Source organism: Mus caroli, chromosome 13 (assembly GCF_900094665.2).
Source record: "Mus caroli chromosome 13, CAROLI_EIJ_v1.1, whole genome shotgun sequence".
Taxonomy (NCBI): Eukaryota; Metazoa; Chordata; class Mammalia; order Rodentia; family Muridae; genus Mus; species Mus caroli.
Window position 1 is genome coordinate 38356272 of NC_034582.1, and position 15988 is coordinate 38372259.

The 15988-nt window shown below is 44.6% G+C and overlaps 1 protein-coding gene across 7 annotated transcripts in view; it reads left to right on the forward strand.

Annotated features, from left to right (window-relative positions):
* Phactr1 (phosphatase and actin regulator 1) overlaps positions 1–15988 on the forward strand; it is a 455390-nt gene that overhangs the window by 399646 nt on the left and 39756 nt on the right. For all 7 annotated transcript variants that reach the window (XM_029468518.1, XM_021179969.2, XM_029468519.1 and 4 more), the window contains 2 exons: positions 11217–11464; positions 13107–13263. In XM_029468518.1, the coding sequence (XP_029324378.1) occupies positions 11217–11464; positions 13107–13263 (405 nt within the window). The remainder of the gene's footprint in view (positions 1–11216; positions 11465–13106; positions 13264–15988) is intronic.

The window sequence follows — 15988 nt, forward strand, 5'->3', positions numbered from 1 at the left end:
GTCTTCTCAAGGTGGAAAATGAGAGTGTGAGAGGGGTCAAGCATGATAAGTGGGGTCATATCTGCTTTTAATATGAATATACTCTCATGATAAAGGCCCTGTCACCTTGATAAGGGCAATCTACTCATGAGAGCAGGGTCTTCATGACCTAACCACATCTCAACACTGCTGCACTAGGTCTTAAGTTTCTAATGCATGGATTTGGGGAAACACATTCTAATCATAGTCCGAGTTACAGGAAGATCCATCAACAGTTCTTTGCTGAGAAACTGCTGTAGAACAGGTTTTGTGTCTGGGGCTGGGGAGAAATCAGAGAAGACAACAGAGGGAGGCTTCCTCTTAGCAGAGCCTTGAGACCCTGGGAGGTCAGACTGAAGGAGCTCATCTGTAAAGAAAACCGGGTGGAAGGAGCCCATCTAACAGGACAATCAGTTCCTTAGTGGGGAGGGCACCTCAGGGTTGTATTCTCTGACAGCTAAAAGAAAAGTGTAGCCAGATGACCAGTGTGGTGATTTGAATATGCTTGACCCAGGAAATGGCACTATTGGGAGGAGTGGCCCTGTTGGAGAAGGTGTGGCCTTGATGGAGGAAGTGTGTCACTGTGGGGTGGGCTTTGAGACCCTACCTCTATCTGCCTGGAAGACAGCAGTCTTCTCCTAGCAGCCTTCAGATCAAGAGGTAGAACTCTCAGCTCCTCCTGCACCATGCCCACCTGGACACTATCATGCTTCCCGCCATGATGACAATAGACTGAACCTGTAAATCAGCCCCAATGAAATGTCCTTTGGTCCCAAGAGATGCCTTGGTCATGGTGTCTCTTCACAGCAATAGAAACCCTAACTAAGACAACAGGGAGTAAGAGTACATCCTAGTTATTTCAGAGGGAGGAGCAGAACACTCTCTCCAAATGGGTGAATGAAACTTTTCTTATGAAATGGGGCAAAGTTGGCAGTTATATTCCAAGATTGTAGAAGGTTGATCATAGAAAACGGGAGTAAAGGAGAGATGGTAGAAGATTGGAATCACCATTGGTGAGGATACTTAGAGACCCATAAGAAAGCTTGGACAAAAGAGATGGCGCATCCCTATAAGCCCCAGACTCAGGAGGCACAGCCAGAAGATTACAAGTTTGAATCCAGCCTGGACCATACAGTAAAACCTCAAAGCATAGGAGAGGACAAACTATCCTCCTGTCAGCAACAATCCTAGACAGAGAAAAACCACATAAGTGGTGTAATATTCTAATGGCCTGTATCAGTCTGTAACTCTACTCTGTGTCTATTGAGGTAAGTTATTAACTCTGATGTAGAAGTTATTAGAAATAGAATAGTTCTTCCTCAGCTAAGATCCTATAATTGGCTGCAATTCCTGGCAGCACCTACTGAGAACTGAATGCCAATCATTGTGACAGACACACAGGAATCAAACAGGATCTGGGTAGAGTGGCTACCTAGCATGGACAAAGACCTGGGTTCAGTCCCCAGCACTCCATGAAACTGGGAACAGTTTGTAATCACAGCCCTCAGAACTAGAACCAAAAAAAAAAAAAATGTTAATTCAAGGTTGTCCTCAGCTTCATAGCAAGTTCCAGGATAGCCTGAGCTACATGGAAACTTGTCTCAAAAGACATGATATTTTGCTTGAAATATTAATAATATAGACATAAAATGTATCATTTGTTTATGCAATCTGATTTTGGTTTTACATTTTAGCTAGGAATGAAATTTATTGAGAATAACAAAAAAGGATCATGGTGTTTAAATTGAAATTGAAATCTGTAGCATACCCTCCTGAGGGGGGGGGGAAAAATCCCTTCAGTCTCTAAAATTCTATGATCTCGTGGATATTTTTGAAGCTTTCAAAGAACCCAGATCAACTTATAACGCTAGGGCAGATCCATTTCATGATATTAGTTACCTTCCTTCACATTATCTCAAGGTCACGGGGAATTCTAAAGAATGACCCTTGGTCCTGAACTTGGTGGTCCCACAGTTCCTCTCAGCCTTGCCAGCATGGCGTATTGGCTGCATTGACTCACATTTGTAATGTTTCGCCGTCAAATCAGAATGTCCCTAGGTAAAGAGCAGACACGACTCATTGCCCTAGCCAAATGAAACTCTCAGTGTGACTCACTGACAAATTGGCATCGATTTGAAGTTGTATTTTGTTTGTAGCACAGTGAAGGGCATGTGTCATTGCATGCAATGTGTTTCTGGGGGGAAACTATTCCCGGTCCATACAAGAGAACCTCAAAATCCCATGCATTTCTGGCTCAGTATTTGTCCTTGCTTCTTAGAAGCCAGATTTACCAAGGATATAGACTTACCCTGAAGTGCTATCTACACACAGTGTCTTTCAGCTTTAACTGCTATGGAAAGGGGTGTGATATGGTCTCATCATGAGTAAGACCTCACCTCTCCACTTAGTGGACAAGCCAGCCAGCTGGCAGAAATTTGAAGTAAGTCAACACGCATGAACACAGCACTATCTGTTCCAGTTGTGAAACTGAAACTATCTCTGAATAACAAGATGGCTCTGGGATGGGAACCACTGACCTGGAGTATCTACAATGGCTTGCTCTGGGAGGTACCCTGTGAAGCTCTTCCAAAGCACTAGAGTATGATGCTCAGGAACTTTTAGTGGCCCATGCGTGACAAGAACTCACCCAGATCCTATTGTGTAGAGTCCTGATTTGCAGTGTCTGACTGGCATTCTGGAAGCTAAAGGTATGCTAATACTAGTTCTATATAGTGAGCTATTCGCACTCCTCCTTTAGTTCTGGAGAAGGTATCCACTGATCTACGGGTCCCATCCTAGCTCTTGAGCCTTTCTCATTATGTTGCCCTGATTCATGGTTTACTGAACATCACTAGTCACCCAAAGGGTCACTCCAGTTCCTACTAATCTCCCTGAGGACAGACCCGTGAACTCATTAGATCTGTCCTAAACCAGTCACATCACAACTCCTTGACATTTAGCTCCTTGTAATTTCTGGATCACGGTTTGTGGTCACTGGCCCTCTTCCCATTGGCTGAGTAACTGTTAAAACCATAGATAAGCATAAAGAACCCCATCCTAGCCTCCTAGGTGGGGCTTTTGTGAACTCCCACTGGATTATTGAAGATAATGATTGCCATGGTTTGAATATGCTTGGCCCAGGGATTGGCACTATTTGGAGGTGTGTGTGGCCTTGTTGGAATGGGTGCAGGCGTGGGCTTAAGACTCTCACCCTAGCTGACTAGAAGCCAGTATTCTACTAGCAGCCTTCAGATGAAGATGTAGAGCTCTCAGCTCCTCCTGCACCATGCCTGCCTGGATGATGCCATGCTCCTGCTTTGATGATAATGGACTGAACCTCTGAACCTGTAAGCCAGCCCCAATTAAATGTTGTCCTTGTAAGAGTTGCCTTGGTCATGGTGTCTGTTCACAGCAGTAAAACCCTAACTAAGACAGTGATAAACTTTAACACATTTAAATGAATGTGGTTGTGCTATAGAATACCAGTAAGGGATAAATAACAGTGTGAATTTTTTTTCTCATTGTCAGAGTAGAAAACCCAAGGTGTTTGTCCAAGGTCATAGAAGTGGAGGAAAACAGGCATCATTGACTGGGGCAGTAGGACTGTAGGGTCTGAATCTCACAATCAGGTTTCTAAATCTCATGCATTATTTAGTCAGACACCATAGGCCTTAGCCTCCCTGAGGTAACAGTGGACTCCTGTCTTCTGAGAAGCTCCAGATACCACAGCAGACAGAAGCACACAGAACAGTTTCACAGTCATATGTAAGACTGCTAAGGAACATCTTTCGACACACCATCACAGCCAACATAGGTCCTCCATGTGTCCCATGAAAACAGGCCATCCGTTTGCATTCTGGATCCATCTTCCCTCAAACATGCAGACTAGGCCAGTGAGCTGACTCGAGAGGTAAAGGCACTTGCTGCCAAGCCTGATGACCTGAGTTCAATCCTGGGACCCACACAGTGGATGGAGAGAACCAACTCCTGAAATCTGTCCTCTGATCTCCCCACAGGCACAGAGACATGTCCTCACGTACACACAAATAAATAAATATTTTCAAACCCTGCAGTGTTAACAAGGGTATGATTACTACAATCGCAGTTAGGATCACCCCAGGCCTTGAGTTTTCCCACTATCATGTGTCTACCTTCTCTCCAAAAGCCAACAAAGTCCATTATTCCCCTTAACAGCCAGTCTGAATTTTCCCTCCTACAAGCAGGCTGGGTATGTGATTCAATTTACACAACAAATTCACAACAGTGTGCTTCTATAATGAAAAGCAAGAAGGGCAGATGTTCCTACAACCCACCTATTCTTTTGCAACGCATTTTGCTGGGAAGAGCACCAGAATGAGAGTTTATTAGGAAACATACAGGTGGGTTTGGCTTCTAGACTTGGGCGATACAACTGTCTTTGGATAATTTGAACAAGTAGAGCACATGGTTGTGGGTGGGGAGGTGTGCAGAGAAAGCAGGCTGAAGATGGAAGAGAGATTACCAACTGCATGCTCTAGCCTTGGGGGACAAAAACGTTGTCACCATCATTCTCTTCCCACTATCCTGCTCTATTTTCTCCTAGTGTCCCAACCCTGCTTTACATGTTAATTACCTATTGGCTCATCATCTGTTTTCTCAATAACAATTAAACTCACAAGGACAATGATTTGATTTGCCCTTGGAGTCCCTAGAAGCTAGAACAGCCTGAGAAAACTCTGTGAAAATCAATGCACACGAGAGTTTGCCCAAAATGGGAGGCCTGATGTTCACAATTTAATCACAGATACAGAGGCATTTGGAAAGCTCAAGTATAAAATGGTTCTATGAGAGGCCCATGAGCAGAACGCTCTTTATTGTGTCCTCCCATCTCAATGCCTCAGCTGTCAATCAAGTAGGATACAGCAACCCTGTAATCCTCGTACCAGGAAGGCTCATGCAAGAGAATTCCAAGTTCGAGGCCATCCTATGCTAGAGAGTGACACCCTGTCTGAAAAACAAAATGACAGGGACTGATGAGGTGGATCGGTTGCTGAAGTGCTTGCAGGTCAAGTGTGAGGATCTGAGTTCAGATCCCCAGTACCTATGTTAAAGCTAACAGTGCATGTCTGTAACTCAAACACTGGGGCCAGGTGGGAGACAGGAAGCCCCTTGGAACTCACTGGCCAGTCCTAACAGAACGGATGAGCTCTGGGCTCTGTAAGAGATCTTGTCTCTAAAAAAATAAAGTGAAGAGAAACGACCTACTGCCAACCTCTGCCCTCCACACACGTGTACATATGCACCCATGCACACACACATAGGAACATGGACATGAACCTTAGCAAATACACTTGCAAAATGACAAAACAGTAGAGTAACAGACTGATATTCATTCTCCTACCATTCAAACAATCACGTTTTCAAAAAAAAATCACTCTGTAGTCTCTGAAAATTAAGAGACTGGCAGTTCATATTATATACTGGAAAGAGCTAAGACACAGAGCCTATTTTTAAAAATTCATAAAGAAATTAGTGTAAAGTCTAAGCATCACAATGAATTATGCCCCAAGTTATAAACACTGCCACCTTTCACACTCTCTGCTTTACTTTGAGCAATTATTTGATTATACAGTATGAAAAGGTGACATTTCATTAAGCTGGAGAGACCTAACATGCTCTGTAGGCAGGTGAACCCAAGAAAGAGCCCGGTGACAGTTTTCAGTTCGGGGATGTGCTTCAGTACCAGTTATCATCTAGGGATGTGTCCTACACAGCTCAGAGAGATGTGAGGAACGTAGATGCAGCTATCGCCAGTTTAACTCTTGGATCTCTGAATCTGGTCCAGACACTGAGTTTGGAATAATAAAAACCTTTAAATAAGTGTACTATGTGAGTGAATAATAATAAACAAATCAATAGGGGAAAAAAGAAATTAGTGTGGAAATATCAGCAAGCGGTTGCCGTCATTCATCAGAAGGTCCCCTTTCAAAAGAGCATCTAGATGTTGCTTTGTCTCCATCCAATGGCAATAATCTGGTGTGGAGAAAGCCCTGTGGCCCACCATCCACATGTGGGGAATTACTAGCTAATGAACATCTCCACAGCCCCACATAAAGAACTAAGGGCAAGTTGTGAAATTAAAAGTCATACTGTTATAGGCTGGGAAGATAGCTTGGGCAATTCAGTCCTTGCTTAGCAGGCATGGGGACCTGAATTCAGGTGATAAACAGTAAGGCATAGTCCATGCTTATAATTCCAGTGCAGAGAATGAGTCAGGTAAGTCCCTGGAGCTCCTTAGGAAATCATTCTAGCCTACTGGGTGAGCCGCAGGCCACTGAGAACCTCTGTCTCAAAACAGAAAGCAGACCAGACAACTCCTGAGGAACAGCAGCTAAGGCTGTAGCCTCTGCATACCCATGTACCTGCACAAAGACGTGTGCACACATACACCAGAAGAAGAAGACGAAGACGAAGACGAAGACGACGACGACGACGAAGAAGAAGAAGAAGAAGAAGAAGAAGAAGAAGAAAGAGAGAGAGAAAGAAAGAGAGAGAGAAAGAAAGAAAGAAAGAAAGAAAGAAAGAAAGAAAGAAAGAATGAATCACTATTTTAAATCCCTAATCTCCCTAAAAGTTTTTGAGGATAACTGTAACATCATTCCTAACAATAAACATGTAATAAAGGGATATATTGCTTTCCGGCACAAATCTGTGGTTAAAATGGACCAAGAAAACATTTATCTCCCCCAAAGGATAGAGAAAATTTATTACCCACAAATATGACATGGAAAATGAAATTAGGTTCCAGCAGGAATGAGCTGTAATTTCATCCCCGTACATTCCGAAGAGATTTCCAGAGGAGAGAGAAAGCAATCGGCCCTTTTCCTCTCGGAGATCAAAAAAAAAAAAAAAAAAAAAGTGTGAGAAATTATGCTACAAATTACAGAGCCCGAGGCTGAAAATGTCAGAAATAACCACCGAAGCCCAAGAAAATAGTTCATCAGCTTCGTTTTAAGAAAGCAGGTGCGTGTTGTCCAGCGGCCCAGGATTAGTCTGCTAAGATAAGAAGCACACCAATAGAACATTTGTCTTTCTCTTGACTTTAGTCAGCAGGAAGCTCTGCTGTTCCCTAAATAGGCTAGGGTACTCAGCCTTCCTGAGTAGGGGGTGTGTTTGGAATTCCTTTCTCCAGAAGTTGTAATGGTTTAAATGAATTCATTTTCCCACCTGTTCTCTGCCCTAGGAACCAAAGACCCATACTTCTGAAACTATCTGGGATTTGTATCGGATGAATACTAACTTATACAATACACAGGCTGACCCATAGCCTACCTCTTCCCGGCACTCTCCATCTCTGATGGTGAAATCGGTCATGGTGGTCGTACCTGATTTCGTCTTTTAGTATCTGTCAATGTCCTAGGTTGTGCTTGACTGAGTGACCAGTAGGGATGGTACTAGAAGCCAGGATATGGAGCCAGGAAGACTGTGGGTCAGTCTCTAGCTGGACCTCCTGGTCTTCGACGCCTCCTCAGTTAAATGGGCAGAGATGCTTTCTGACCTTGTAGGCTGCTGCAAAGTCAGAGGGAGAGGCTGGTGCTTGTTATACATGTTGCTGGAGATTGCTGACCAGCGATACACAGAAACAGCAGCAGGTTATCAAATGCTAGTCATTGTGATATATCCATTAGTGGAGTGTTTCTGGAAGAGAGAGTGCAGGGGTGTGTGTGTGTGTGTGTGTGTGTGTGTGTGTGTGTACATGTATGTATGTACGTTTATATGTGGGTGTTGAGATAGTCTCCTGTACAGGCCTCACCCTCCCGAGTGTTGGGTTTATAGACATGTGCCACCACCCTTGGTTACCAAGAAAATCAAAGAATAAACAATCAAGCATTGGAACGGGGCAGAATTCCTACTAAAGTGAGCATGGTAATTCAAGCGCATATTCTCTTTGGGACCACACTTCCTTTTTCATCCTCTTGAGGATCCAAAAGAGCTAGTGGATAGACACCAGATTTAATACTAGATAGTCTATAATGCTCAGGACAGTCCTCAGGGCCTCTGCTTCTCAGAAGCTAAGACCCGAGTTGCAACACCCCCAGCTTCGATATTGATTAGGAAAATCAGTTCAGACATTTTGATGGATTCACATAGATTCCTTTAAGATGTGATTTTCCTGCTTATACAAACTGAGGCATTCTGGCACATGGTAGATTAACACTTAAGGAAAATGACCCGCCAGTGTCAGTCTGCAGCTGTGTTTGCAATGTCCCTACCAGGCGATTGTTAGCCACCTATATGAGAGTCCCTATTTTTCAATGCTGAAGGTGACAGGTGCTTTATATCTGTCAACACAGCTAGAGGTCCCTTCCTGTGGAATCCTGTTCTATTCCAGATCTCATGTTCCTATCTTCAAGGAGAAAAATCACAGACCTTTTTTTTAAATCACAGACCATCTGTTTTATTGACTTTAATATTGTTGTGAAGAGACACCATGACCTAGGCAACTTATAATTGGGACTTACAGTTCCAGAGGGTTACAGTCAATGACCCATTGTGGCAGAAGGCTTGGCAGTGGGCAAAGAGGCAAGTAGGCACTGGAACAAGAGCTGAGAGCTCATGTTGTTATCTACACATAACTCGGAGGGATGGAGGGAGGAAGGGAGAAAGAGAGCTAACTAACTGGGAATTATGTGAGCTTTTGAACTTCAAGGCCCAGATGCAGAGACATGCCTCCTCCAACAAGACCATAGCCCCTCCTCCTTCCAAACAGTTCTACTAACTAGGGACCAAGTATTCAAATTTACGACCTTTGGGGTCCTTCTTCATTTGAACCACTATGCCACCTGTAAGGTTGGGTTTCGTATCTCCTTCATCCCCTCTCTCCTTATCTTTGGACCCACTTTGGAGCTTCCTGCCTCAAGGCATTCTTGCTTTCTAACTTTCAACATTTTCTCACACCAAACAAGAATACCTATTATCTGCTTCCCATCCCTAACTCCCAGGTGTCTATTCTAAGCTCTGTGCCTTTCAGAGAGCGTGCTAATTAAATTATGAAGATAGAGAGAGGAGTAGGCAAGGCTGGGACAAAACACAAGCCATGAAATCACAGTTGTATCTCTTCCATACACGCCTACTTTCCATGATACCCAAGAAAGATGTCCAGGCACAGCTAGAATGTAGTAGCTATCTTTGATCCGTAGGAAGGGCAGCTTCGAAGGACAAAGCAGTAAGAAGCCCACTCAGTCCAATTTATGGTTAAACATCCTACTCGTCACCTAGAGACCACCCATCATGTGTCCTGCCTACCCGTGGCTCCCATTGCTGTGTGTGCAATTAGCTGGGAAATGGGGCATCTCTAACCACTAATCTCTAATAAAACACTGCACTGTTGTAAATACATGATTCTGTCCCTTTCGGTAACTGTTGTTTTCAAGTTGATTTAGTTCACTGCCTCGAATAACAGCTCATACGGTGTTAACTGGATCTCCCATTTGTTTCATTGAAGAGTTATGTGGAAAATACAAACAGAAAAGCAACCCCTTTGGAAACAGAGAAAGGAAGGAAGTTAATTGCATTTAAATTAGACACAGCAATAACTTAGAACATAATTGAAAGGTTCCAGGGAAGCTCATGTTTTCATACAGCATAGTAAGATTCCTTTAGGATAAAATAGTTTAATCCAAAGCTCTGATATATAATATACCTTCACACTCCACTTGTTTATGAATGTCAAATACTTTTTTATATAAACATTGAGTTTTCTGTGTTCAGAAGTCTTTAAATAAGGATATAAACTCTATTTTTGATGATTCTGAAAAGGAATAAAAATTTTATCTGAACTGGGGATGTATGTTAGTGATGGAGCACTTAACAAACATATGTGAGGCCTTGGGTTCAATCCACAGTACTGGAAAAGAGGACAGAGGGGAGGAGGGAGGGAGGGAAGAGAAAGGGGAGGGAGGGGAGGAAAGAAAGAAGGAAACAACGACTTGTTTCTGGCTCCATACTCCCATTATTATTTTTAATATTATATTTAATATTATAACGCATTTATTGTTTTTCCTTTGTATTTATTCTTCTTATATATCACATCTCAACTAGGAGTTTCCCCTCCCTCCCCTCCTCCCAGCTCCTCCCCCTAACTTCCCCCCTCTCCCCCACCCCTCCCCCAATCACCTCCCCTCAGAAAAGAGCAGGACATCAACTAAATATGTCATCACAAGCTGCAATAAGAACAGGGCACGTATTCTCACACCAAGGCTGGACAAGGCAACCCAGTAGGAGGAAAAGGGTCCCAAAGGCTGGAAGAGTCAGAGAGAGTCCCTGCTCACACTGTTAGGAATCCCACAAGAACACTAAGTTACACAACCAGGACATACATGCAGAGGACCTAGGTCAGACCCATACAGGGGCCCTGATCTCAGTGAGCCCACCTGAGTTCTGGTCAACTGATTCTACGAGCCTTGTTCTTGTGATGTCTTTGACTTCATACAAAAGGACTCCCCGTTGCTATGAGCTCTTCACATAGGCTTTATTAAGAAACCATAAATGGTTTATATTTTCCAATTGTCTAATAGTGGATGCTTTAGGCGTCTCTTTCCCTGAAAATATATTAGATCAGCGTTGGCTTCGAGGGCATCGTTCTTATAAAACTGGCCAGTAGGGTGGGCCGGGGGAGGAGTTAGGCTAGGGTTACCCATGACTGCCTGCTCAACCCTGACACCGTCCTAGGAAGAGTACTTCCTGGAGGTGGTCCACAGCCATGTCCACCTTGATGTCCAAGCACAGGGCTCAGCCTTCCATCTACCTAAGCTCTCCTCTTCCTCGGTGTCTCCATCCCGATCATGTCAAACTATCCTCACTCTCTGTTCGTGCCGCTGCTCTGTGTAGCTTTTGAAAAATAGAACCTCACTTACTAGCCTCTCTCTGAGACCAAGTTAATCCTTCCCCCAGTGAGAAGGTAGGCGGGTTGCAGAGGAGCCCCCCTTCACTGGTTCAAAGTGTGCCATCTAGTGGCTATACATTGTTGTGCACCCACCCGTCACCACCATCCATCTAGCGTTCTTCTGTTTGGTTCCAGGCTACCGCCTCCACCAGGGAAGCACTGCCCTAAAAGGACAAGCTGTCCGATAAGCAATCTATCACATGGCCTGGGTGACCTTTGTCTCAGAGATAGGGACAACTGAGGTGGACTTCCTCTTCCTTTTCTTTTCATGCAGCTCCGAGCAACGAGTCCCCTGTTCCACGTCTTACCACAGTTCTGGTTTGCACTCAAGCGACGGCATCACAAAAGCAGGACCCATGGGCCTTCCAGAAATAAGACAAGTGCCAACTGTTGTGATTGAATGTGATGACAATAAGGAAAATGTGCCTCATGACCCCGACTATGAAGACTCGCCCTGCCTGTATGGCCGGGAGGAGGAGGAAGAGGAGGAAGATGAAGATGATGACGCCTCTTTGTACACCAGTACGTGCAGGCAGGCTGTCCGTGACAGTGGGGGAGGTGTGGGACTGTAGAAACAGCACAGAACAGCTGCCTGAAGATGTGGTGTTAAGTGGGCCTTAGGTCACAGGACGGCTCAGGTGACTTCTCCAGGCCCCTTAAGCAGTAATAAGAAAGCATAAATCTCATGTATACAGCATCATAGCTGTACACATCACACAGCTATCTTATCACCCCCTAACTATGCCTTGGTTGCTTTCTTGAAATATAACCCTCTTTTTCAAACAATAAGGGGTCAGGGAAGGGAGAGCTTGAAAATCTACTGCATGTGTGTAAACCTAGCGACTGTACATGCAGTGTATTTGTGTTCAAGTGTAGCTCACCAGCTTTAGAAAAGCTGAACTTAAATTCTCCACTGAAAACCTTTAACTATATTGAGAAATAGAGAAAGCAAGTTGGTAATCTATCACTCTGACCGTGAATAGGTAGAGTTTAACGGTGTGAGGATAGCTATGACTGATGTGGGGCAATTGTTTAATAAGTGAATTGATTAGAACAGCAGTCACATGTTGCCTGGATGGTGTGTTCCCAGCAATGAGCTAAGACTGTGTCCCCATAGCTCTATCTTCAAGCACACTTAGGGCATCAACATGGTACCCATTATACTGGTAAATGGAGATAGTGGAGAAGAAAGAGTAAAAGTGAAGCAGGAGAGAAATCCAGAGAGGAGTAGTCAGGGGCTTCAGTGACCCAGGAGTGGAAGGGGACAGCTACTGAGCCTGCGTGTCAGGTGGTGCCTGAGAGTTGAAGCATCTGTGCCAGGGTGTCTCACATTTGTGTGCTAGACCTTTAGAGCCAGATTATTCTCTGTTATGAAGGTGATGCTGAGCATTGCCTTCAAGAGTCTTCACCAGCTAGATGACAGGACCAACCTCCTGACTGCCACCTAACTGACCTTCAACAACCCAAAATGCCTCTAGACATCTCCTGGCTACTCACTAAAGAGCAAAGTCAACTCTGGTTGAAACCAGGGGTTTATCACAGTCCTGGATGCTCGGGAACCCGTGTGTTCAAAAGAAAGAGTGATCCCAGAATATTGTTCCTCTCCCAGTCCTTGGCTCTGCTGTCACCCCACATGGTCCCACACTGACTGCCGCACCGGGTTATCTCCCTTTGGATGTCCTGAGTTTCAGGAAGCTGCTCTGGTCTGTCTCCTGATGGTTCCCAGCATCTGTGTTACCACCAAACATATTCAGATGTGGATTCCCACCAGCCTGCTCTCGATGGGAGTACCCACTCTCCTGGTGGCAGCCCTCTTCTGCGGAGCCTTTCCTGGCTTCCAAGACCTTTACCCTGTCTTTTCCTCTCCCCTCTACGGCACTTCACAGCTGGCCCTGTTCTCCTTTGTGATGTTGCTGCATCCTAGAGATTTCTGAAGGGAGAGATCCAGTCACAGGCTCCCCTTCCCTCCCAATATGCCCCATACTCACCCTGTGGGTTATATAAAGCCTTATGATGGCAGCCACCCTAAGAACTTGGACTTTAGTGTTCCTAGGTATTACGCCTTTGTGTCTCTCCCCCTGCCTGTTGCTTTATAACCCGCCCGCAGTTGGCCTCATGGGCATTCAGGTGTCTCTGTTAACTGACTGATTTCTCCCTCCTCCAGGCTCACTGGCCATGAAGGTCTGCAGGAAGGACTCCTTAGCTATCAAACTCAGCAACAGGCCCTCTAAGCGAGAGCTAGAAGAAAAGAACATCCTCCCCAGACAGACCGATGAGGAACGGCTGGAGCTCAGACAGCAGATTGGCACCAAGCTCACCAGGTAAGAAAGCAGCAGCCCCGCCCGTCTGACCGCAGGACAGTCTCTGTGGCTACATGTATTCCCCATTGCTAACCTCCTTCTTTGTGTCTCTTAGCAACTTACTGCATACAAAGCCAGCGGATAGCAACTTGTTTTGTCCCTAAGTTTGCTTGTACGGTCCCTCTCCTTCACTCAGCCAAGTCTTGGAGGTTTCACTTGATTCAAGGGTTAGGATTGAAGACCAGTATGTAAAGGAGTTGTGGTTTGGTTAACTACAGAGACAATCAAGCACACTTTCTGTTACGTAGTCAAGAATTTGGTAGTGATGCCCCGTTGCTACTCTGGGATGCTACTTGAATGGTGTGCACATGGTTATTAAAGACATATGTACATAGGCATAGCTTTGTGTTCTAGTAATGTTTTCATATAATGTGCGTTTCATCTATGACTAAGCCTGCATAGTATCAGGTAACATTGTTGAACACCTGCTATAAGGGCGTCGTGCTCCTACGCATTTTACGATATATATATTAAATCATTTCTTCTGTGAATTTCCTATAAGATGGGCATGCTAGTGCTCAAATTACAGTTGTGGCCACCAGGCTTAGAGAACTTTAGTTAGGCTTAGTTACTTGTCTATTATTTCATATTACTATAGATAGGTTCTTTCGCATAATTAGATTGGATTCTTCCTGGAGGATGTTGCGGTAATGATACAGGGCTGTGTGAGAAGTAATCAACATTGATAGGATTTAGCATTGGGTAACATGGTCTTCAAATGAGGGAAACGAAAATATCAGAACACACTTATCTATGTTTTCTCATGCACTTGCTCGCTCGTGTGTGTGTGTGTGTGTGTGTGTGTGTGTGTGTGTGTGATCATATCAATCTATCTCATTGAAATGTAGTGGTGTGGCTACCAGTATCTATATTGGCCAGTGATAATTACAGCTCTCTAGAAAGCACAAGCCACTTAGACACTATGACTATTAAACAGTCATCTTTCTTCTAAACGTAACCTCCGTGAATTCTCATCCATTGATCTTGACCTCTTCCTTCCACAGCTGCTCAAAGCACCCACACTCATCCATGTTTGAAACAGAGGCAATAGCCACTTTCTGTCTTGTTGGACATGACAATGCCCTAGGTGTCCCCAGACCTCCTTCCTCAGGCAACATATAATCAGAACTAAACAGTTCTGAACTGACTCCTGACCCAGAGTGATCTAGCATAAACGTAGTTCAAATGAGGCTATCCTTTGGTGGGGTCAGACCTGAGGAAAAGGAAAGGCTTGGACCTGGCCCTTCCCAGAGTTCAGCTCCACCCATGCATGTAAATATCTTTTATTACAGATGTTTTCTCTCGCCTCCCATTTCCCAGACTTTCCTATAGAACAAACAGAGCCTGTAGTATATGGAGGCCCAGTGCAAGACTTCTCCATGGACAGAGTAAAATGCCACCATATCTGGTTGCCTAATGTAACATTGTAGAAAATGACAGACAGAATAAAAGTGAGAACTGAGGAGAGGGAGAGATGAGAGATGCAGAAAGCAGTCCTGCCCACCCTGGTATTGACGAATACGTGGAAAAGAACATTTTTGTTCTCTAGCATTCTTCCCGAACAGAAAATGCTTCTGGCCTCTCAACACACAACCATATCCCACCAGCATAATACTCTGGCAGCCATGACCAAACTCAGTAGGGAAAGAGTCATGGCTGTCCATGTTTGGAGAAGTTCTGTGTTCAAACCTTTGTCCAAGAAAGCCCTCCTCTTACCAACACATAAATACATTTTGTTTACCAATACATAAATCCTGCTGGGAATCCATAAGAGCCACTAGGGACCAACCATGGTGTTTGTCTGTCCCCAGCCATCTTTATGATGACTAGAAGGACAAAACAACCAAGGATGGAGACAGCAATGGTGGGGGGAGAGCAGCTGTCATTCAAGGCCCTTCCTTTTTTCAACTAGAGTCTTTCTTTCCTCTGATAAGACCTTTGGTGCTGTGGTCGGTCAGGTTACGGGACCTGAACCCAAAGGAAGAACATCAGGGTTGTATAGCATTTTATAACTCGGATGGAGAAGTCACATCTGCATGGCAAAACCACCCTCACAGCTATGGATTCACACTCTGTTTAAAGACTGTTCTCTTTAGAATGAGAACCCAGCTCTATTCCACCAGCCAGTCATTGATCCTGAAACCAGGGCAGAAAAGTCTGGACCAGAGAGTGACCACGGTGTTCCAGATCAAGAAGCCTAACTTTGGGCTCTGTTTCCTCAGTCATCACCCTCACACCCCCTACAAAACCTCCCAGGCTAAAATTCTGATCACTGTGTACACATATAAAGTGAAGTAAGGTGAAGTAGCAGTCTGTCGAGAGCTCGTCAGGCTGTGGCACTCTGTGCGATAGCAGAAATATACTGGAAATCATACACAATGAAACCCTCCAGCAGAGTCTGCGGTCCTCATGGACTGGGCAAGAAAGAAAGCTGTGCTTCAGCCTGATGGGTTTAATAGCATGAAGGAAAAAAGGGTGCAACAGTCCAAGAATAATCACAGTGAGGGACCGTGGGCAGAGTGCAGTGAGGTGAATTTCTGCAGAACCTTCCAATATGAAAATAGAGTCTCTTCCTAAAAAGCATAATTTACTGTTCTTTGGTTAGGGTTTGAATGTAAAGTATTCCCTATGGACTTGAGTGTTTGAACACTGGATATCCAGAGGGCGGTGCCATTTAGGAGGGTTG